Below are 15,555 nucleotides of genomic sequence, written 5' to 3' on the forward strand. Positions count from 1 at the left end.
GGGGGGATTTCGGTCACTTGGGGGCTCTTTGTTATTAAAGGTCACCCGTGCCAGAATGATCCCAGCGTGGTCTCGTCCTTCACCTCGGGATGGGGTGGCAGGGACGGCTCCCACCACCCACTGGTGCCACTGGGAATGTCACCCACTGGTGCCACTGGTGATGAAGACTCCGGTGGGAGGAAGAAACCGTCTCCACCGCTGGGGTGCAGTCACTCTGTCCTGGAGAACCCTGAGGGGGATATCAGGATATCCATCCCTCGTGCCACAGAGCATCGGGAGGTGGCACTCCCCGCGGGGACAAACAGCCAAACAGGGGACACCAGGTCGTCCTGGGGAAAACCGAGGGGAATGGAAGGAACACCAGGCCTGACGGCAACCGGGTGTCCCCACTGTGAGAAAACTGTCCCCTAGGGAGGAGGACAAGGCACGGTGTGCTGTAGGACAGGTAGGAAAGCGGCGCACAGCACTCATGGGTGCCCCGTGCGAGCCCACGCGGGGAAGAAAAAAAAAAAAACCAAAAAAAAACCCAAAAAAACCTTTTTCTTTTTAATTTAAATTCTTGCTGGGCGGGACAAACCCACCCTGATCCGGTTGTTCCCGTTTTCCCTCCGGGTGGGACAAAGCCCATCCCAAATCCCTCCCGCAGTCCCCGCCGCGGCCGGGAGGTGGCGCTGCCGCGCGGGGGAGCGGGGGCGTGGCATGCCCGCGTGACGTCACGGAAAGGGGGCGGGGTTTGCGGAGCCGCGCGCCCGCGGGTTCATTGATAAGGAGGAGGCGGGAGCGACGGGGCGGCCCCGGGGGGAGCCCGGGGGCTCCGCGGCGGGGACAGGTAGGGGACACCCCCGGCACAGGGACCCCCCCTCAGCCCGGGGGGGCTCGGGCCATGCCCCTTTGACGGGCCGTTCCCCCGTGCGGGGGTCTGGGGTTGGGGTTTCTGCGGCTCTGGGGTGTGCGGGGATGGGGGGGGGGGGGGGGGGCTCTGGCGCTTTTTTGGGGTGCTCGACCCCCCCGCTTTGCGCTGAAAAAGGTGGGCTGTGTTTTCGTCTCGGCTTTATCCCTAAAGCAGGGCGGCGGGGGAGCTCCGCCGGCAGCGGGGCGCGCTGGGGAGAGCCCCTGCGGCTGCTGCGGCGCCAAAGTAGGTTAAAATAAAGGGTGGAGAGGAGAAAAAGTAGGTTAAGGAATACTCAGCAGCAGCTGCCTGGGAAAAGAGGTAGGCGCCGTGTCGGGTCTCTTTTTTTTTTATTATTATTATTTTTTAATTTTTTTGCCGGAGCTGGAAAATCCCAGGGCTCGGAGCCAAAGGGCCGGGGATGCTGCGGGATGCTGCGGGGCCGGGACGTGCCGCTGCCGGGGCTGTGCGCCACCCCAGCGCTTCCCCGGGCACGGTTTGACTTGGACGCCGGAATTTCGTGGCGGCTCGGTCGCTCCCGTGGGGCCCGGCAGCGCGATAACGCCGAGTTTCGCTCCATCTGCCGGACAATCCCCTCCTTGTCCAAGGCTGTCTCCAGCAGCTGTTCCCCAAAGTTTTCCCGGACAGTTGCTCCTTTCTCCCTCCGTTTGTCTGCGGGAGCCAGCGGTGAAACCCTGTTCCCCCACGGGGAGGGGATGCCCTCGCTGGAATCCCGGCGGGCAGTTTTAGGTTGCAGATTCTGTTTAGAGCTGGCTGGGAATAAACGGCTCATGTGATCCGGAGGGATTTGGGGAGGTTTCCAAAACCAAGTCGCCTCCTCTGGTGTGTTGGCGTTGATGCACCGGTCAGGTGCGGTACGGGGCTTGGAGTGTCCCCAAAAAAAGCAGCCGGGTCTGGCGCTGGTGGGGTTATTTTTTGGTTTCCTCTGGTTCTTGGAGGGGCAGATTCTGTCCGTTTGAGGAGTGTGTCAGGGCAGCTGGGCTTCCCAGCATCACCAGCTGGGGATTGGTGCCTGCAAACCCCATCCCCACTTGGGATGGCCCCAAGCTGCCCCCAGAAGCGGGTGCTGAGTCCTGGGCAAAGCTCCAGGAGCTGGCACCCTCTGGTCCCTGCACCTCCTGCACCCCTATGGCCGCGTTTTGTTCATCTGAGGGATGCCCTTAATCCCTGGATTAAGCTTGGCCTCAAATCAGCTTTACCCCTGCTCCTGGTGGTGTTTTAGATCCAGTTATCCTGATCTGGAATGCTCGTGGTCCCTCAGCCACGATGGGACCTTCCTGTCCCCTCCTGAGGCCATTTAGTCCCCAGACATCTCAGCGTGTCCCTAAAGCACTTGAATTGCACAGCCCCAGAGAATTTAAATGCTTCATGTCAGGTTTAAACTGGAGTTTTACTGGATTATAGAGTGGAGAGCTTGCAGAGGGTACCACCATCCCTTTGTGCTCGAGGGGCACATCCCAAATCCCAGGGGGATTCAGGGGCTGGGCTGGCTGGCTCTGTGCTGGCACCCTGCAGGAGTGCCCCTGTACTGGGAGCTACTGGAGGGAACTGGAGTACGGAGGATGCTCCTTTTGGGTTCTGCTCCTTTTGGGTTCTGCTCCTTTTGGGTTCTGCTCCTTTTGGGTTCTGCTCATTTTGGGTTCTGCTCATTTTGGGTGTCCCAACCCACATCCTATAAACACCCGGCTCAGCCCCGCTCGCCCCCAGGACCCCCCTCACGTGTAATTAGCTGCATCTCAGCGTGGTGCTGGCCACTAATTAGGAGAAACTCGTCAAGCACGGGCTGTAATGAAGCTCTGCCAGGGCTCTCACAGGACCGTGACGACCCGGGGGGAATTTCCATGCGGGTGGCAGGATTTCCATGTGGAGGCTGGATCCGGGTTTCGGTTATTATTTTTTCCTTCCTTCCCCTGTCTATGCTGTCAGCATGGATTTTAATTTTAACAACCAATTGCTGAGCTCGAAGAGGAGGGGTGAGACTCTGGGAAACACCTCTTGTTTTGTTCGAGTTTTTATTTAAATATTTTAACTTTTTTTTTAGTGACTTCATTTCCTTGTGACAGATGCAAAAGGATTTCCTCCGGAGCAGGAAAAACATTTCTTTAACTTTGTTTAGCATCATCTGCTCCTTGCATGAATGGTGTGACTCCACTGCTGAGGTTGGTCCCTCTCCAGTTTGGGATGGAGCTGGGATCTCCAAGGGAAAGGGTGATGCTGGGCATTCCATAAAATCTCTAAAATAACTTTCTGGGGGATGGTTCAGGCCTGCTGCTGTAGGGATATTTAGGCAGATACTTTGGAGCACCCCAGAGGGGAGAAAAAGCGTCCCCAAATTACTTCTCCAGTGGGACTTTCTGTGGATGATGACCCCGCTGCTCCCCCTTGGGCAGGTCTCCCTGGGTGATGAAGAGGAGCGGGATGCACTGGTGGCTTGTCACCGTCCTGGGGGTGAGTACGGCCTCGTCAGTCCCATCTCACCCCACCCCTCTGCTTCTCCGACGCTCCAACACCACCCCGTCACCATGCAGGACGTGGGGGTGGGTTTGCATCCGTCCTGGTGCATCCAGTGAGTTCCCACCCCTCACCCCGCGGGAGAAGGCCGGCTGTGGGGCAAGCCAGGGGGTGGCGTGTGCCGCCGGAGCCGCAGCACGGCCGGCAGGGGCAGCGGGGGAGCCGCAGCCGGCGGCGCTGAGCGCTCCCATCCCGCCGCAGGTGCTGAGCGGACCTGCCCAGGGCGCCGGGAGCTGCAGTGCCCCGGAGCGGGGCACAGCGGGATGCCCGCCCGGAGAGGAGCCCACCGGGGTAAGCAAGCCGAGCCCACCGGGGTAAGCAAGCCGAGCCCAGGGAGGCTGCGGGACCCGCGCATCGCTCACCACCCCCTCCCTTTCCCCCACGGCAGGATCCAGCGGGGACGTGCCGAGCTTGTCCCCCCGGCACCTTCTCGCCGGGGGACGCGTCCTGCGCCGCTCACACGCAGTGCCGGGCCGGGAACAGGATCCTGGTGGCGGCGGGGACGGCGGCGAGCGACAGCCGCTGCGGAGCCTGCCTGCCGGGGTGAGCCCGGCCGGGGTGAGCCCCAGCCCCGCCCTGCCTCGGGGGCCGTGTCCTGACCCTCCCCTCCCGCCCCGCAGGTTTCACAGCCCCGGAGGGGACAGCGAGCCCCGCGGCCGGTGCCTGCCCTGCGCCGCTGCTCCCCGCAGCACCCCGGGGTGCTCAGGTGGGTGCTGCAGCCGGAGGTGTCACCCCAGGGCCGGGGGTGATGGAGGGTGTGTCACCCTTGCGATGTCCTGCTGGGATGTGGCAGCTGAGGGCAGCTCCGATCACACACGAGCGGCTTCTGCTTCCCTGGGGTCCAGCCCCGGTGCGGGGCTCCTGGGGAAACGGGGTTGAATCCCAACAAAGCCCCTCTCTGAGGCTGATCCGGGCCTCCCTGCAGGACGGCGGCGAGCCCGCAGCCCCGAAATGCCGGGCCGGGCACCGGGAACCAACGGGACACGCGTGACCCTGCTGGGTGAGGAGGAGGAGGAGGCAGCAGCAGCACAGGCGGCCGTGCTGACCATCGTCCCGGTCTTCTGTGCCATGGGATTGCTGGGAATCCTGGTCTGCAACCTGCTGAAGAAGAAGGGTTATCACTGCACCGCCAGCAAGGAGCCCCAGCTCGGCGGCACCGGTGAGCCCGGGTTGTGCCATGACACCTTTGGTGATCCCACGCCCATCTCATCTTGCTCAGCCCATTCCTGTGGCATCCTGGGCTGCCTCATCCCCCATCACCAAGTTCTCCCTAACTTCCTGACTTCTCCTTCCAGGTGCCAGCTCCATCTACCAGCTGGAGGATGCCAACGAGGACACCATCGGGGTGCTGGTGCGGCTGATCACCGAGAAGAAAGGTCAGGGGGTCCCCGGGAAGGGGGAGGAGGGGGCGACCTGGGCCAGAGCCCCGTGACCCCCCCCAGCCCCTTGGTGTCCTCCCGCACGCAGAAAATGCCGCGGCGCTGGAGGAGCTGCTGAAGGAGCACCAGAGGCAGCAGCTGATGCCACCGAGCTGTGCCCCCCTCAATAAGTAAGAGTCCCCTAAGGCTGCACTGAGGACTCCTCATGGTGGGACCACCCCCACGCTGATGGCATTTCCCCTCCCTGCCCAGGCTGCACCTCCTGCCTCAGTTTCCCCCCGCCTGCCACCACCAGCAGCACCTGCACACGGTGCAGGGACCGGCCCCGTGTGCCCGCTGCAGCCAGAAGTGGCCCGAGGTGCCGCCATCGCTCAGCGCCACCAAAGTCCCCAAGCCCGGCGCTCATCCCAGCGAGGTGACCATCCTCTCCATCGGCAGGTGAGCAGGGACAGCCCCCTGTGTGTGCCCCCTCTGCAAAGGGGGGGGGACAGGCTGACGTGCTGCTCCCCGGCAGGTTTCGGGTGTCCCGGATCCCTGAGGTGAGGAGCGAGGCTGGGGGGGAGTCCCTCCGTGGTCCCCTCCCCGCCGGCAGCGGGATGTGACCCCGTGATGGAACAGCACCAAGGGCCCCCACGAGGTGAGAGAGGGCGGTGGGGAGCCCTGGGGTCCTCCCCGGACAAAAGGGGAAAGGAAGGCTGGGAAACGGAGCATGAACGCCGTGGGGTCACGGTGTGGGGACGGTGAGGCAGGAGGGAGGGGGTGCTGGCAGGGCCTGGCACGGGGTGGCACGGCCAGGGGCTGCTGCGTGACTCATGGGCAGCTGCACGGGCTCACGTGCCCTCGCTCACGTCCCCGTGTCCCCTCCTCCAGCAGCGCTGCTGCTGTCACCATCCAGCACACGTCCCGACGTGGACGTGGAGGGGCTGGAGCGTGCCAGGGAACGGGGCTGGGATGGGGCAGGAGCCCCAGGAGAGGCTGAGGGAGCTGGGAAGGGGCTCAGCCTGGAGGAAAGGAGGCTCAGGGGGGACCTTCTGGCTCTGCTCCCAGGGAACAGGGACAGGACAAGGGGAAGCAGCCTCAACAAGCTGTGCCAGGCAGGTCTGGGTTGGGTAGTGACACAGCCATGGATGGGTGACACTGAGTGGCTCCTGCCACCCTGGGTGGTGCAAAGTGGCCAGTCCAGGCTCACCTGTGCTCCATCCCTTGTCCTCCACAGCAGGCACCTGGCCTGGGGGCTGCCTCAGGGGTCAGTGACACCCACAGGGACCCCGTGGAGGACACTGGGCGTGGTGTGAAAGCCAGTCCCGCTCAGAGCTGCGAAGTGCTGGAGGTGGCAGCTCAGCTTCTGCTCCTGCCACCAAGGTGTCCAAGAGCAGCACAGCAAATCCAGCATCTCGCTCGGCTGGTGAGGAGGATTCTCTGTCCCTGAGGCCTGATGGTGGCCGTGGCGTGGTGGCCTCATAGGTAGTCCAGGAGCTGCGATGCCGGTGGTGGTGGCCACGGGAATCATCATCCCTGGGAACCACGATGCCACAACACAGCTCCACTGGAAGCACAGAGGACGCTGGATGCCATTTCATGGTCACCTTCTGGGTCTGCTCAACTCTCCAGGACTGTCATGAACTCCTGATTTCCCTCCATCACCTGGTGCCAGCGCTCAGGATAATGGATCACAGAGTGACTCCCCCCTTCCCAACAGCCCAGCTGGGGCACGGATTGCTCTGGGCAAAGCTGGTCTCCTGCATCCATCCATCCATCCATCTCTCCAAAGCCTCAGTTCAGGAGCACGTGGTGGTGATGCTCACCATGCAGATGACACGTTTCACTTTCCATAGGAATTGCTTCTATGGGATCACGCTGGCTTGGCCGTGTTGGGATCACTGGGATAACCCACCCATCAGCCTCAGCCATCAACCCAAAGGAGGGTTCATGGCTGCTCCCATTCACCTCTCCACGACATCACCGTGCCAAAAAACCAACCACCAAACCCTCTCGGGCTCTTTTATTTATTTATTTAATTTTTTTTTTTTGGAAACATTTTAATAGTTATCGAATGTTCTACATCTTACAGTAAATATCGTACAGTTACAAACTCTTGGCTGAAATCTGTCAGGGAGATCACAACCTGATCTTCAGAACCAAAACCAGAACAGAAAACAAACAGGAAAACAACCCCAAATTTACACTTCAGATGGACAAAATGAGGCTGTGGGGCTCTCCAGGGCATCAGTCCAAGGCCATGTTCCCTACACACCTGTGAGATGTAGACTTGGAAGACGTGGTTACTCTTGGGTGTAAATTTTTTTTTGTTGTTGTTCTTTCAGGGAATTTTTTTTTTTTGGTATTTATTTTTATTTAAGAGGTCCAATAATACTTAAAAACGAGCTGGTCTGGTGGTCAAAATCAATTTAAAATTAATTACATAGAGAGGGGTGGGAGCCTGGTGTGGGTTGAGGCCATATTCTGGCAATGGGAGGGTTTGGGTGTGATCCTGCACCATCCCAAGCTTCCCTACAAATCCCTCCCCTGATCCTGAACCCCTTTCCCCCTGGAAAATTCCATCTCCCAGCTCCATCTCTTGGAGGCTGCAGGTGGCCATGTTGCATCAAGATTATTCCCTGCAAGCAGCACAATCGAGCGTTTCCAAATGGGAATCACTCCTGTTAAACCATGGTATTTTGCTATTCCTGCCCTGCAAACATTCCCACAAGTTCTTTCACCTGATTGCCAGAGAACCTCCAAGTGCCATGGTGCAACATTCCACCTTTTCCAAGATTTCCTCCCTCCCAAGCTCTGTCACAGGTTTTATTTTCCTTTTTTTTTTCCCTAGGGGAATGCTAACACACAGCAGAGAAAATATTTGGAGGCTGATCCTGGCTCAGGAGCAAAGCAAAGGGAAGATGGGCAGAGGGTCACCACAGTTGGAGGGCCTGGAAGTATGGGCAATTAAAAAAAGAAAAAAACCCAAACCAAAAATACCTGGATTTATGGGTAACCAGCAGCTCTTATTGCTATTGTTGGCTGGTTGGATTTTGCCAAAAATAAAGCCTCAAATGTTGTTTTCCACCCCGCTAAAAAAACCAGGATCCCATTTCATGCCCTCCAGCTGGGAACCACATCATCCCCACGTTCCCAGAGGGGATGGCAAGGAGGCAGGGGGGGGTCTCTCTGGGGAGGACCAGATTCAGTGGGATGCTGGTGGCTGGAGGAAAACCTGATGCTCTGAACATCCCTCATTAAAACAAACCCCTTAAGTAACATTTCCTGGGAATTACATCCCAAAACTGCAACAATGCTGAACTGCGTGGTTTATTATTCATGAAATACAGTAGCAAATCCTTGCCCGGAGGGTTCAGCCACTTGGAGGCACGATGGCCTCAGGCTTTGAGGGCTCCTGGGGTTTGGGGGTCACCACCACCACTAAAATCCTATTTCCCCCCCCAAATCTTGCATCGCAGCTTGTGTTTTGAAGCAAAGGTAAGGTCTGGGATGGGTTAATGGTCCAGAGTTAATTTTCCTTCCTCTTTAGCTGGAATTTTAATCTCAGACACTCCAGTGGCTGCTAAGGATGGTTTAACCCCTCCTGCTCTTTCCCACTGATGCCCCGTGATCCTTCACTGTGGAAAACCCTTTTCCTTAACCAACATCAGCAAAGCTTTGCTGAATTAAATATTTGAGAAGCTGGTGGCCCCCACCACTGTCCTCCCCTGTGACCTTCCCAGGACCCTCAAGTTAAGCCATGGCTTGACCAAGGGAAAGATTTAGGATCAAGGGAAGGGCAGGGAGCATCTCCCCACCACCGCAGCCCCACCTTGGGAAGGAGCTACCCAAGCCTGGCACCGTGTGGTGGCCACAGAGCCATGTGGTGGCCCTGGTTCCACCCAGTGGCTCAAGGCTGGCTCCCCAATGTCCTCACTGAAGCCTCTGGCCCAACAGGTGGCAAATATTTCCCCTCTCCACACCTTGGTAAATGAGTATTTCTGCCTGGGAATAATGGGGTGAGGAGCACTGGATCTGCTATTGATCCAAGCAAAGGGATTAAAACCCAGCTGCCCCGTGTCGGGTCTCATCAGTGGGAGCACTGGGTGTTCCACCACGCTCAGCTCCTGGGGCTTTCTCCCCCACCTTCAATGTTTCTTTTCCTTCCAGGAGAAAGCCCAACATCTCTTTTCCACATGTGGGCCAGAATTTTAGGAGTGGTTCCTAAAGTGGTGCAGGGTGTCTGGGCCAGTGGTGGGGTGGTGTCTGCTGGGAAAGGTGGTTTGCAGAGCCCAGGCTGGGATCCCAAAGCTCGCTGGGCCCCACGAACCAGAGCTGTAATGCTGGGAGACCTGACTCGATGCTGACAGACAGCTCCTGGTATGTAACACAAAGTCAACGTGAGGGGGGGGGAAAAAAGGGGATCTCAGAACTCCTCAGTTCTTAGGATCTGGGGATTTTTTGCCCCAGCTTTAACTAAAACGTGCTACAAACTGTGGAAGGATGATGTGTTGGTGTTACTTCCCAAGGTCCTGTTGCTCTTTACTAATCCTTGGCTTTGCCAAGCCAAATGGGGAACCCACTGATTATTGGCTCTTTTTCTCATTTTTTTTTCCTTCTCCTTTCCCTCAATACGAACCCAAAGTGCAGCCCAAGGGTGCCCCTTCCCCACCCCACAGCACAGCCTTCCCCCACTTTGTTCCTCCTGAGGCTGAGGAGGCCAACCAGAGCTTTGCTCTGGATTTCCTTCAAGACCAGCAGAATCAACCAAATGATCCCCAAACAGAAGTGCCAACGCCAACACCCAACCTGACAAACCTCCTGGGACCAACCAGCGGGAGGGAAAGTCCTCCTGGGATCCCCAGGATTGTTACTCCCCACCTGGCCCATGCTCAAGGGAAGGAGCTCCAGGAGCAGAAGCCAAGCTGGGAGACTCCACTGAGAGCATGGAACACTTTTGGCACACTTGAGGCAAAAATCAAAACCCAACCAAGCTTTTGTCTTAAAAAAAAAAAACAATAAAATCCCAAAAACCTTGTTTCTATGCTGGGTTTAGTGACAAGGACTTAAAAACAAACTGGCCACAAGCATTGTCTGCAAATCCAAACTGTCTCTGCTGCTCTCAAGACAACTTATTGCTCTGCTTGGACACCCCGAGGGGGAATGTCACCAGCTTCCTGTCCCCATGTCCCCGGGTAAACCAAACCCCCAGAATGATGCCCACAGCCTCTGCGTGCCCGGTGTCCCCCATCCTGGTCCATGTCAACTGTGGCTCACCTTCCCTGCTGTCACCTCTTCTCAGGTGCCTTCTTGTGAAGGAGGTGGTGTGTTTATTGCTATTGCTTCCTCCTCTCCCACCTCTCCAAGCGGAGAAGCCGGACACCATCCATCCCCCTCCCGGCCTTTCTCCGTGGTGCTGGTATTTGTGCTTGGATGAACATTGCTCCTGGAAGTCTTGGGAGCTGTAACCCAAAGAATGGGAGGGGGACACCTCGACTGCCAAGGAGGGCGTGCAGTTTGGTCTCAGCCCTGCCAACACCGTGGGTGCAAGCTGAAGCCACCCATCTTCCCCTCGCCCTGCCTTGAAGACTCATCTCCATCAACCTGACTCCCTCTTTTCCCACACCACCATACCCTGGAGAAGCTCTTCAGACCAAACCCTGAACCTGGAGAAGCTCTCCAGCCCAACCTTTGGACATCTCCTTGCTTCCCCCAGCACATCTCTGCCTGCAAACAGCAGCCACGCAAGGCAGGAGCCGCCTTCTCCCTCACACTGCCCCGGGACGTGGCTGAGGGGGAGCATCCCGTTTTCCCAAGAGGTTCAAGATGCTCCCAGGGCACGCAGTCTTCCTGCTGCTCCCTTCCCATCACCCACAATCCGTTTGCCCAGTTGGAAAAAGCAGACCAAAGACCCGCTGGTGACCAGTCCTCGTGCTTCCTAAGACAAGTGTGTTACGTCGCTAATTATATTTATATTCTCTTACTCCTACAAAAAGAAGGGATGAGTTCAGAATTCCACTGCAGATAATGCATTTATAATCTATCACGACAGCTATCTGGAAGACACCAATTTTCTTGTAATATGTTATGAAAGATTGAATAATTTATATTCTTCAACTAAAAATACCCAAACCAAATCGGAATAAGCCTGCCTACCAGCGCTGTGCTTTTCACATAGTACCCTGAACATCAACCACTCTTACTAGCCAAAAAAAATCTAGGCTCTTGTCAACAACAACGACAACAGAAAAATAACAAAAAGAACCCAAACGAACAAGAAGTGGGGGGGATCTTTGCACCACTCAGCTGGGCAATGCTGGAAAAGTGAAGATTCTGAGCTTTCAAATGATAGGACCGAAGAGAGAACTTGACTATTGCTCAGTGTCAGTATGTGTGTTACACAATTCATGTGGGAGGGGGGAGGAAGGGGGGAAAAAAAAGAGGCAGAAGATTAGAAAAAGCAGCTTTTACAAAAACCACTAAAGAATGCATAAAGTGACCCTTGCACTTTTTTTTTTTTTTTTCTTTTTTCTTTTGTTCTTGCAAACAGACGAGGCGCTGCAGCCCAGCGGCCGCAGCACCGATGTAAGACTTGTGTAGTTGCATACAATGTTTGACTCCGGATCTGGAAGAGAGCAAATACATTAAAAACAGGGAGTCAGAAGGATGCTCTCCTCCCCTCTGCACCCCTGCACCACGTGGAGCTGATCCATATGGAATTTAACCGTCCCTGTGGGCAATTTGTCAGGCAAGGGAGCTGGTATCCAGTGCAGAGGATTACAAATATGCAGATGGGCTGCTCCCTGCTAATTGCACACCGATTTGGGAGGGGCAGGATTAGCCCGGCGTAATTGGTGTGGCACAGGAGAGGTTTTAGATAACCCCGGGGCTGGATGGGATGTTCCCATCAGCTGCCTGTCCTGGTAATTGGGCATGATGGGCCAAGGGCTGTGGGGGAAAAAGCAGCTGGGATTTCTGGGATCCCGAGCATGACAGGAACACACAGGCAGTCGCAGGCAACCCCGGGTGCTAATGAAGAGTGTGATTGCCCAGCAGGGGAAAAGAAATATTCCAGTGACATAAAGGTGGGGAGGGACTCTTTGTCGGGGAATGCAGTGATAATGGTTTCAAACTGCCAGAGGGCAGGGCTAGATGGGATATTGGGACAGAATTCCTCCCTGGGAGGGCAAGGAGGCCTTGGCACAGGGTGCCCAGAGAAGTCCCATCCCTGGAAGTGCCCAAGGTGAGGCTGGATGGGGTCTGGAGGCTCACTCAGAGCCAGAGGCAGCACTCACATGGATTGGCCAGTGGTTTACCAGTGTGGAGGTACGTAGCTGTAGGTGGGGGTTCCTTGAGCCCTGTACGTTGGCACGGACACTGGATGTGCTCCGATGGCGGTGTGTTGGGGGGTGGTCAACAAGGTTCCTGCAGGGACACAGAGAAACACTTGTCATGGAGCAGAGGAGCTGGCATCCGTGGGTACAGTGGGGCAGGAACAGCATCAGCTGCCCCCTTTCCCCTTTTCCCTTTTCCCAGATAATTCTTCTGCCTGCCAGACCCAATTCGAAGGTGTTGGACCCGTGTGATTGGGATCAGCCAGCACCACAAACAGAATAAGAACACCTGAAGCTCCAGCAGATTCTCCATGCTACCTCTGGCCCTCAACCTTAAGGGTTTTCCTTGGGTTTTTTTCCAGTGTTCCTTGTCCCTGAAGACAGGAAGCAAAGCTGGCCACAACCTGCTGAAAGCACTGGGCTAAACTGGGACAGCAAATCACTGCACAGATCTGAAACAAACTGGAAGGGATGAGGGATGCAAAGGGAGATGAGGAAAAAAACCCAACAGATCTCCAGGGAAAACTGAGATGAGCCTTTTTTTAAGTCTCCAGCCAGTCAACAGAGGGATTTTAGGTCAGAATTTGAGCAGTCCCTTCATGGGAAGGGAGAACACAGCCCTGGACTGCTCCGTTCTGGGAGCAACTGGGTGCTCAAACCAAATTCTCAGTTTCTGGGTATCTCTCAACAAATGTTATTAATGAAATTCTAACACATCCCACGTGTATTAATTACATTTATCCACTTCTCAATATAAGCAACAGTAAATCTCTCAGAGTGGCTCTTGTCACATCCAGGCTGCAATAGCTCTGCTTGGAATAGGGCTTGTGTCCCATTACAGACTCCTATTCCACAGCTAATGCAGATGCAAAAGGATGAATGATGCATTTCTTGGCATAATTCAATATACAATCCTAAGAATTGTTAAGGAGAAAAAGACAGGCTTTGGAAAAAATAAAACCAGCCTGTATCTTACTTAATGTACTATCAATTAACTGCAGTTAGAATCTGCACGTAAAGCGTAGGAGGAACTGGGATAGATAAAACAAGGTTAACATTCATTTTGTCAAACAAAAACATGACCATAAGTGTCTTTAAAAAAAGAGCTTGAGAGATATACAACTACTTGAGGACAGACCAACCTGGTTGTTCCTTCACTTAAGGAACAGACAGAGGAAGGAACAGTATATTTAAGGATACAGAATGATATATCTAAGCATGCAGGAGTGAGCCAAACCAAAGGTCTCCTCCGCCGAGTCAGATCAGGATTTGGGGCAAATTACTGCATTTTTGCCAGCAAAGGAAAAGTACCCAGCAAGCAAAACCAGGAGGTGAACCGAGGCAGCACTTGGGATGCACGGGGAATTGTTTTTGGCCCGGGCCTCAGAGCAGGGGAAGGGCTCCCTCCTTACCTGCCGACATTGCCATGGTGGTGCCGGCGACCATGCCCATGGCCACGCCGTTGGTGCGGGGCGCGGCCACCGGGGCCGGGTAGATGGCCGAGGGGATGCTGTTGGGCTGCACCACCGTGGTGTGGTGGATGACGTGAGGCTGGGCCGCGTACACGGGCTGGGTGTAATAAGCTCCCTGTTGGAGAAGATGGGGGAAAAAAAAATAATAAAATCCCACCGTCACTCCGGGTGGTTTTCCGACCTAAGGATTCCCCGATTCCGCAAGTCGAGCGCTGCCGAAGGGCTGGTGGCTGGTGCTTCCCGTGCACGAGCTCCCGTGCCTGTGATGCCTTGGGAAGGCTGAGCTAGAGCAGAGGCTGGACAGAGCTAGAGAATACAGCAGGGATTTATTAAAAGGCCTCAATGGATCCACCTTGGGCAGCACAAGATGAACCGAAATGGTCACAAAATGCACGACCGGTCACGGGGTCTCTCGCTTTTATCAGTTCTGCTCCACTTGCATATTGGAGTTAATTGTCCAGTTACAGCTTCCAGTCCCATCCTTCTTGTTTTCTCTCTTCATTTTGCCATTGTTTATGCTCCTGGGCCTGAGATTTGGATCATTTGTCCTTGGTCCCCAGCTAGAGAAGGAATTGTTTTGTCTCCCTGCTCTGTGAAGAGAGCTTACCAATCATGTTAAATGAAGCTCAGAATTACACACCTAGGCAGAACAGAATCTGAAAAACATGAAAGCTAAAACCTGAGGACCCCTGAACCTGGGGATATGTGGAATGCACGAGGAGGGAATCAACAGTCACATCAACAGTCACAATCCATCCAGGACAAACCCTGCTGCCTCCCTTTGGTGGGATGAAACAGGGCCTGGACACAAACGGCTGCTGGTGTAGAAAAGGAACAAGAGATGGAAGGAAAGGACAAGCCATGGTTCTTGGGTGATCCCAAGGTGCTTGGGTCCAGGTATTGTGTCATCCTCCTGGGTTTCCAACAGGGCTCCAAAATCCAGGCTGCCAAGGCTTGCAGGGTTTTGAAACAAGGGGAGAAGGATGCACGGGAACAAAAGGAGCCAACAGAAAAAGCTTCACATGCAAAATAGTGCAGGGCCTGAAAGGAGGAGATGCACGAGGGAAAGAACCACTGTGCCCAGGACAGGCAGCAGCACTGTCAGGACCTGCAAACCAGGCACAGGAGGAAAGAAAGCAAGGACTTGAATCAGCAAAAGGGAGTCTTTACTGTGCATTAGTGAAAGCCCCATGAGAGAACCTCTGAAGGTCTGGATTAAGGGGAAAAGGAGGTGCAGGGCAACTATTCCACCACTTCTTTCTTTCTTTCAGGAAATGTTCACAGGACAAATGGCAGATTCTGTGGCTGGGATTGGAGAAGAACCAGTGTGCAGGGGTGGGAGGGATGGACTCCAGTGCCTGATGCAGTTCCTGCTGACAGTGGATCAGCAAGGCACAGGGAAACCCCTCCATGAGACTGGCAGCTGCTGGAAAGGCTGGTTATTCAACATAAAAGAGGAGAAGAAAAGCCAGGGAAGCTGCAGGGCCACGTTGCTCTGAGCAGCTCAGGATTTTCAGTGGGCAGGGACATGGAGGTGACAGCAGCACCCTCCGTGCCATCGAGATGGAGCTGCTTGGCCCTGCAGGGAGCTCAGGTGGGCTGGGGGGGACAGGAGGTGGCACCTACCTGGGTGTACAGGTTCTGCTGTGGGTAGGCACTTCTGATGGGGTACATCGCGGTCTGGTACGGGTTCGGAGACGGCGAGTAGGGAGGAGGGGCGTTGTTACTCTGGGTCGGTGGCACCTTGTAGGGAGTCCCCGCAGTGTACCCTGCCAGACACAAGAGGGGTCCCTGTCAGGGGCTGGAATGGCTGCTCATGGCGGGCAGGAGGGCTGGGAGAAACCATCCCCTGAGCAAACGGGCCCCGAAGACTGCGTGGGATGGAGAGGAGAAGGAGAGGCTCAGCCCAGCCAAAACACTCCGATGTGTTTAAACTTATTTACTCCACTAATTCAGCAATTAGAGAAAGC

The 15,555-nt window shown here is 55.5% G+C and overlaps 2 protein-coding genes across 4 annotated transcripts in view; one reads left to right on the top strand and one right to left on the bottom strand.

Moving 5' to 3' along the window:
* The first annotated feature begins 752 nt into the window (after positions 1–752).
* Positions 753–7,184, top strand: RELT (RELT TNF receptor). Of its 2 annotated transcripts, none has more exons than XM_053934808.1 (11): positions 753–829; positions 3,301–3,358; positions 3,623–3,712; positions 3,810–3,964; positions 4,042–4,127; positions 4,347–4,580; positions 4,717–4,797; positions 4,889–4,970; positions 5,053–5,238; positions 5,315–5,437; positions 6,017–7,184. In XM_053934808.1, the coding sequence occupies exons 2-10, from the start codon at positions 3,314–3,316 to the stop codon at positions 5,400–5,402; spliced, it is 1,047 nt and encodes a 348-aa protein (XP_053790783.1). In that variant the 5' UTR covers positions 753–829; positions 3,301–3,313; the 3' UTR covers positions 5,403–5,437; positions 6,017–7,184. The 2 variants fall into 2 exon arrangements, with proteins under 2 accessions (XP_053790783.1, XP_053790785.1); XM_053934810.1 differs by having other exon boundaries at positions 796–829; positions 3,256–3,358.
* FAM168A (family with sequence similarity 168 member A) overlaps positions 6,793–15,555 on the bottom strand; it is a 129,138-nt gene continuing 120,375 nt past the window's right edge. For both annotated transcript variants that reach the window (XM_053934812.1, XM_053934811.1), the window contains 4 exons: positions 15,212–15,354; positions 13,526–13,700; positions 12,075–12,204; positions 6,793–11,404 (listed from right to left, as the gene is read on the bottom strand). In XM_053934812.1, coding sequence (XP_053790787.1) covers positions 12,092–12,204; positions 13,526–13,700; positions 15,212–15,354 — 431 coding nt within the window. In that variant the 3' untranslated portion in view covers positions 6,793–11,404; positions 12,075–12,091. The remainder of the gene's footprint in view (positions 11,405–12,074; positions 12,205–13,525; positions 13,701–15,211; positions 15,355–15,555) is intronic.

Source organism: Vidua chalybeata, chromosome 2 (genome assembly GCF_026979565.1).
Source record: "Vidua chalybeata isolate OUT-0048 chromosome 2, bVidCha1 merged haplotype, whole genome shotgun sequence".
In the NCBI taxonomy this organism is placed as follows: Eukaryota; Metazoa; Chordata; class Aves; order Passeriformes; family Viduidae; genus Vidua; species Vidua chalybeata.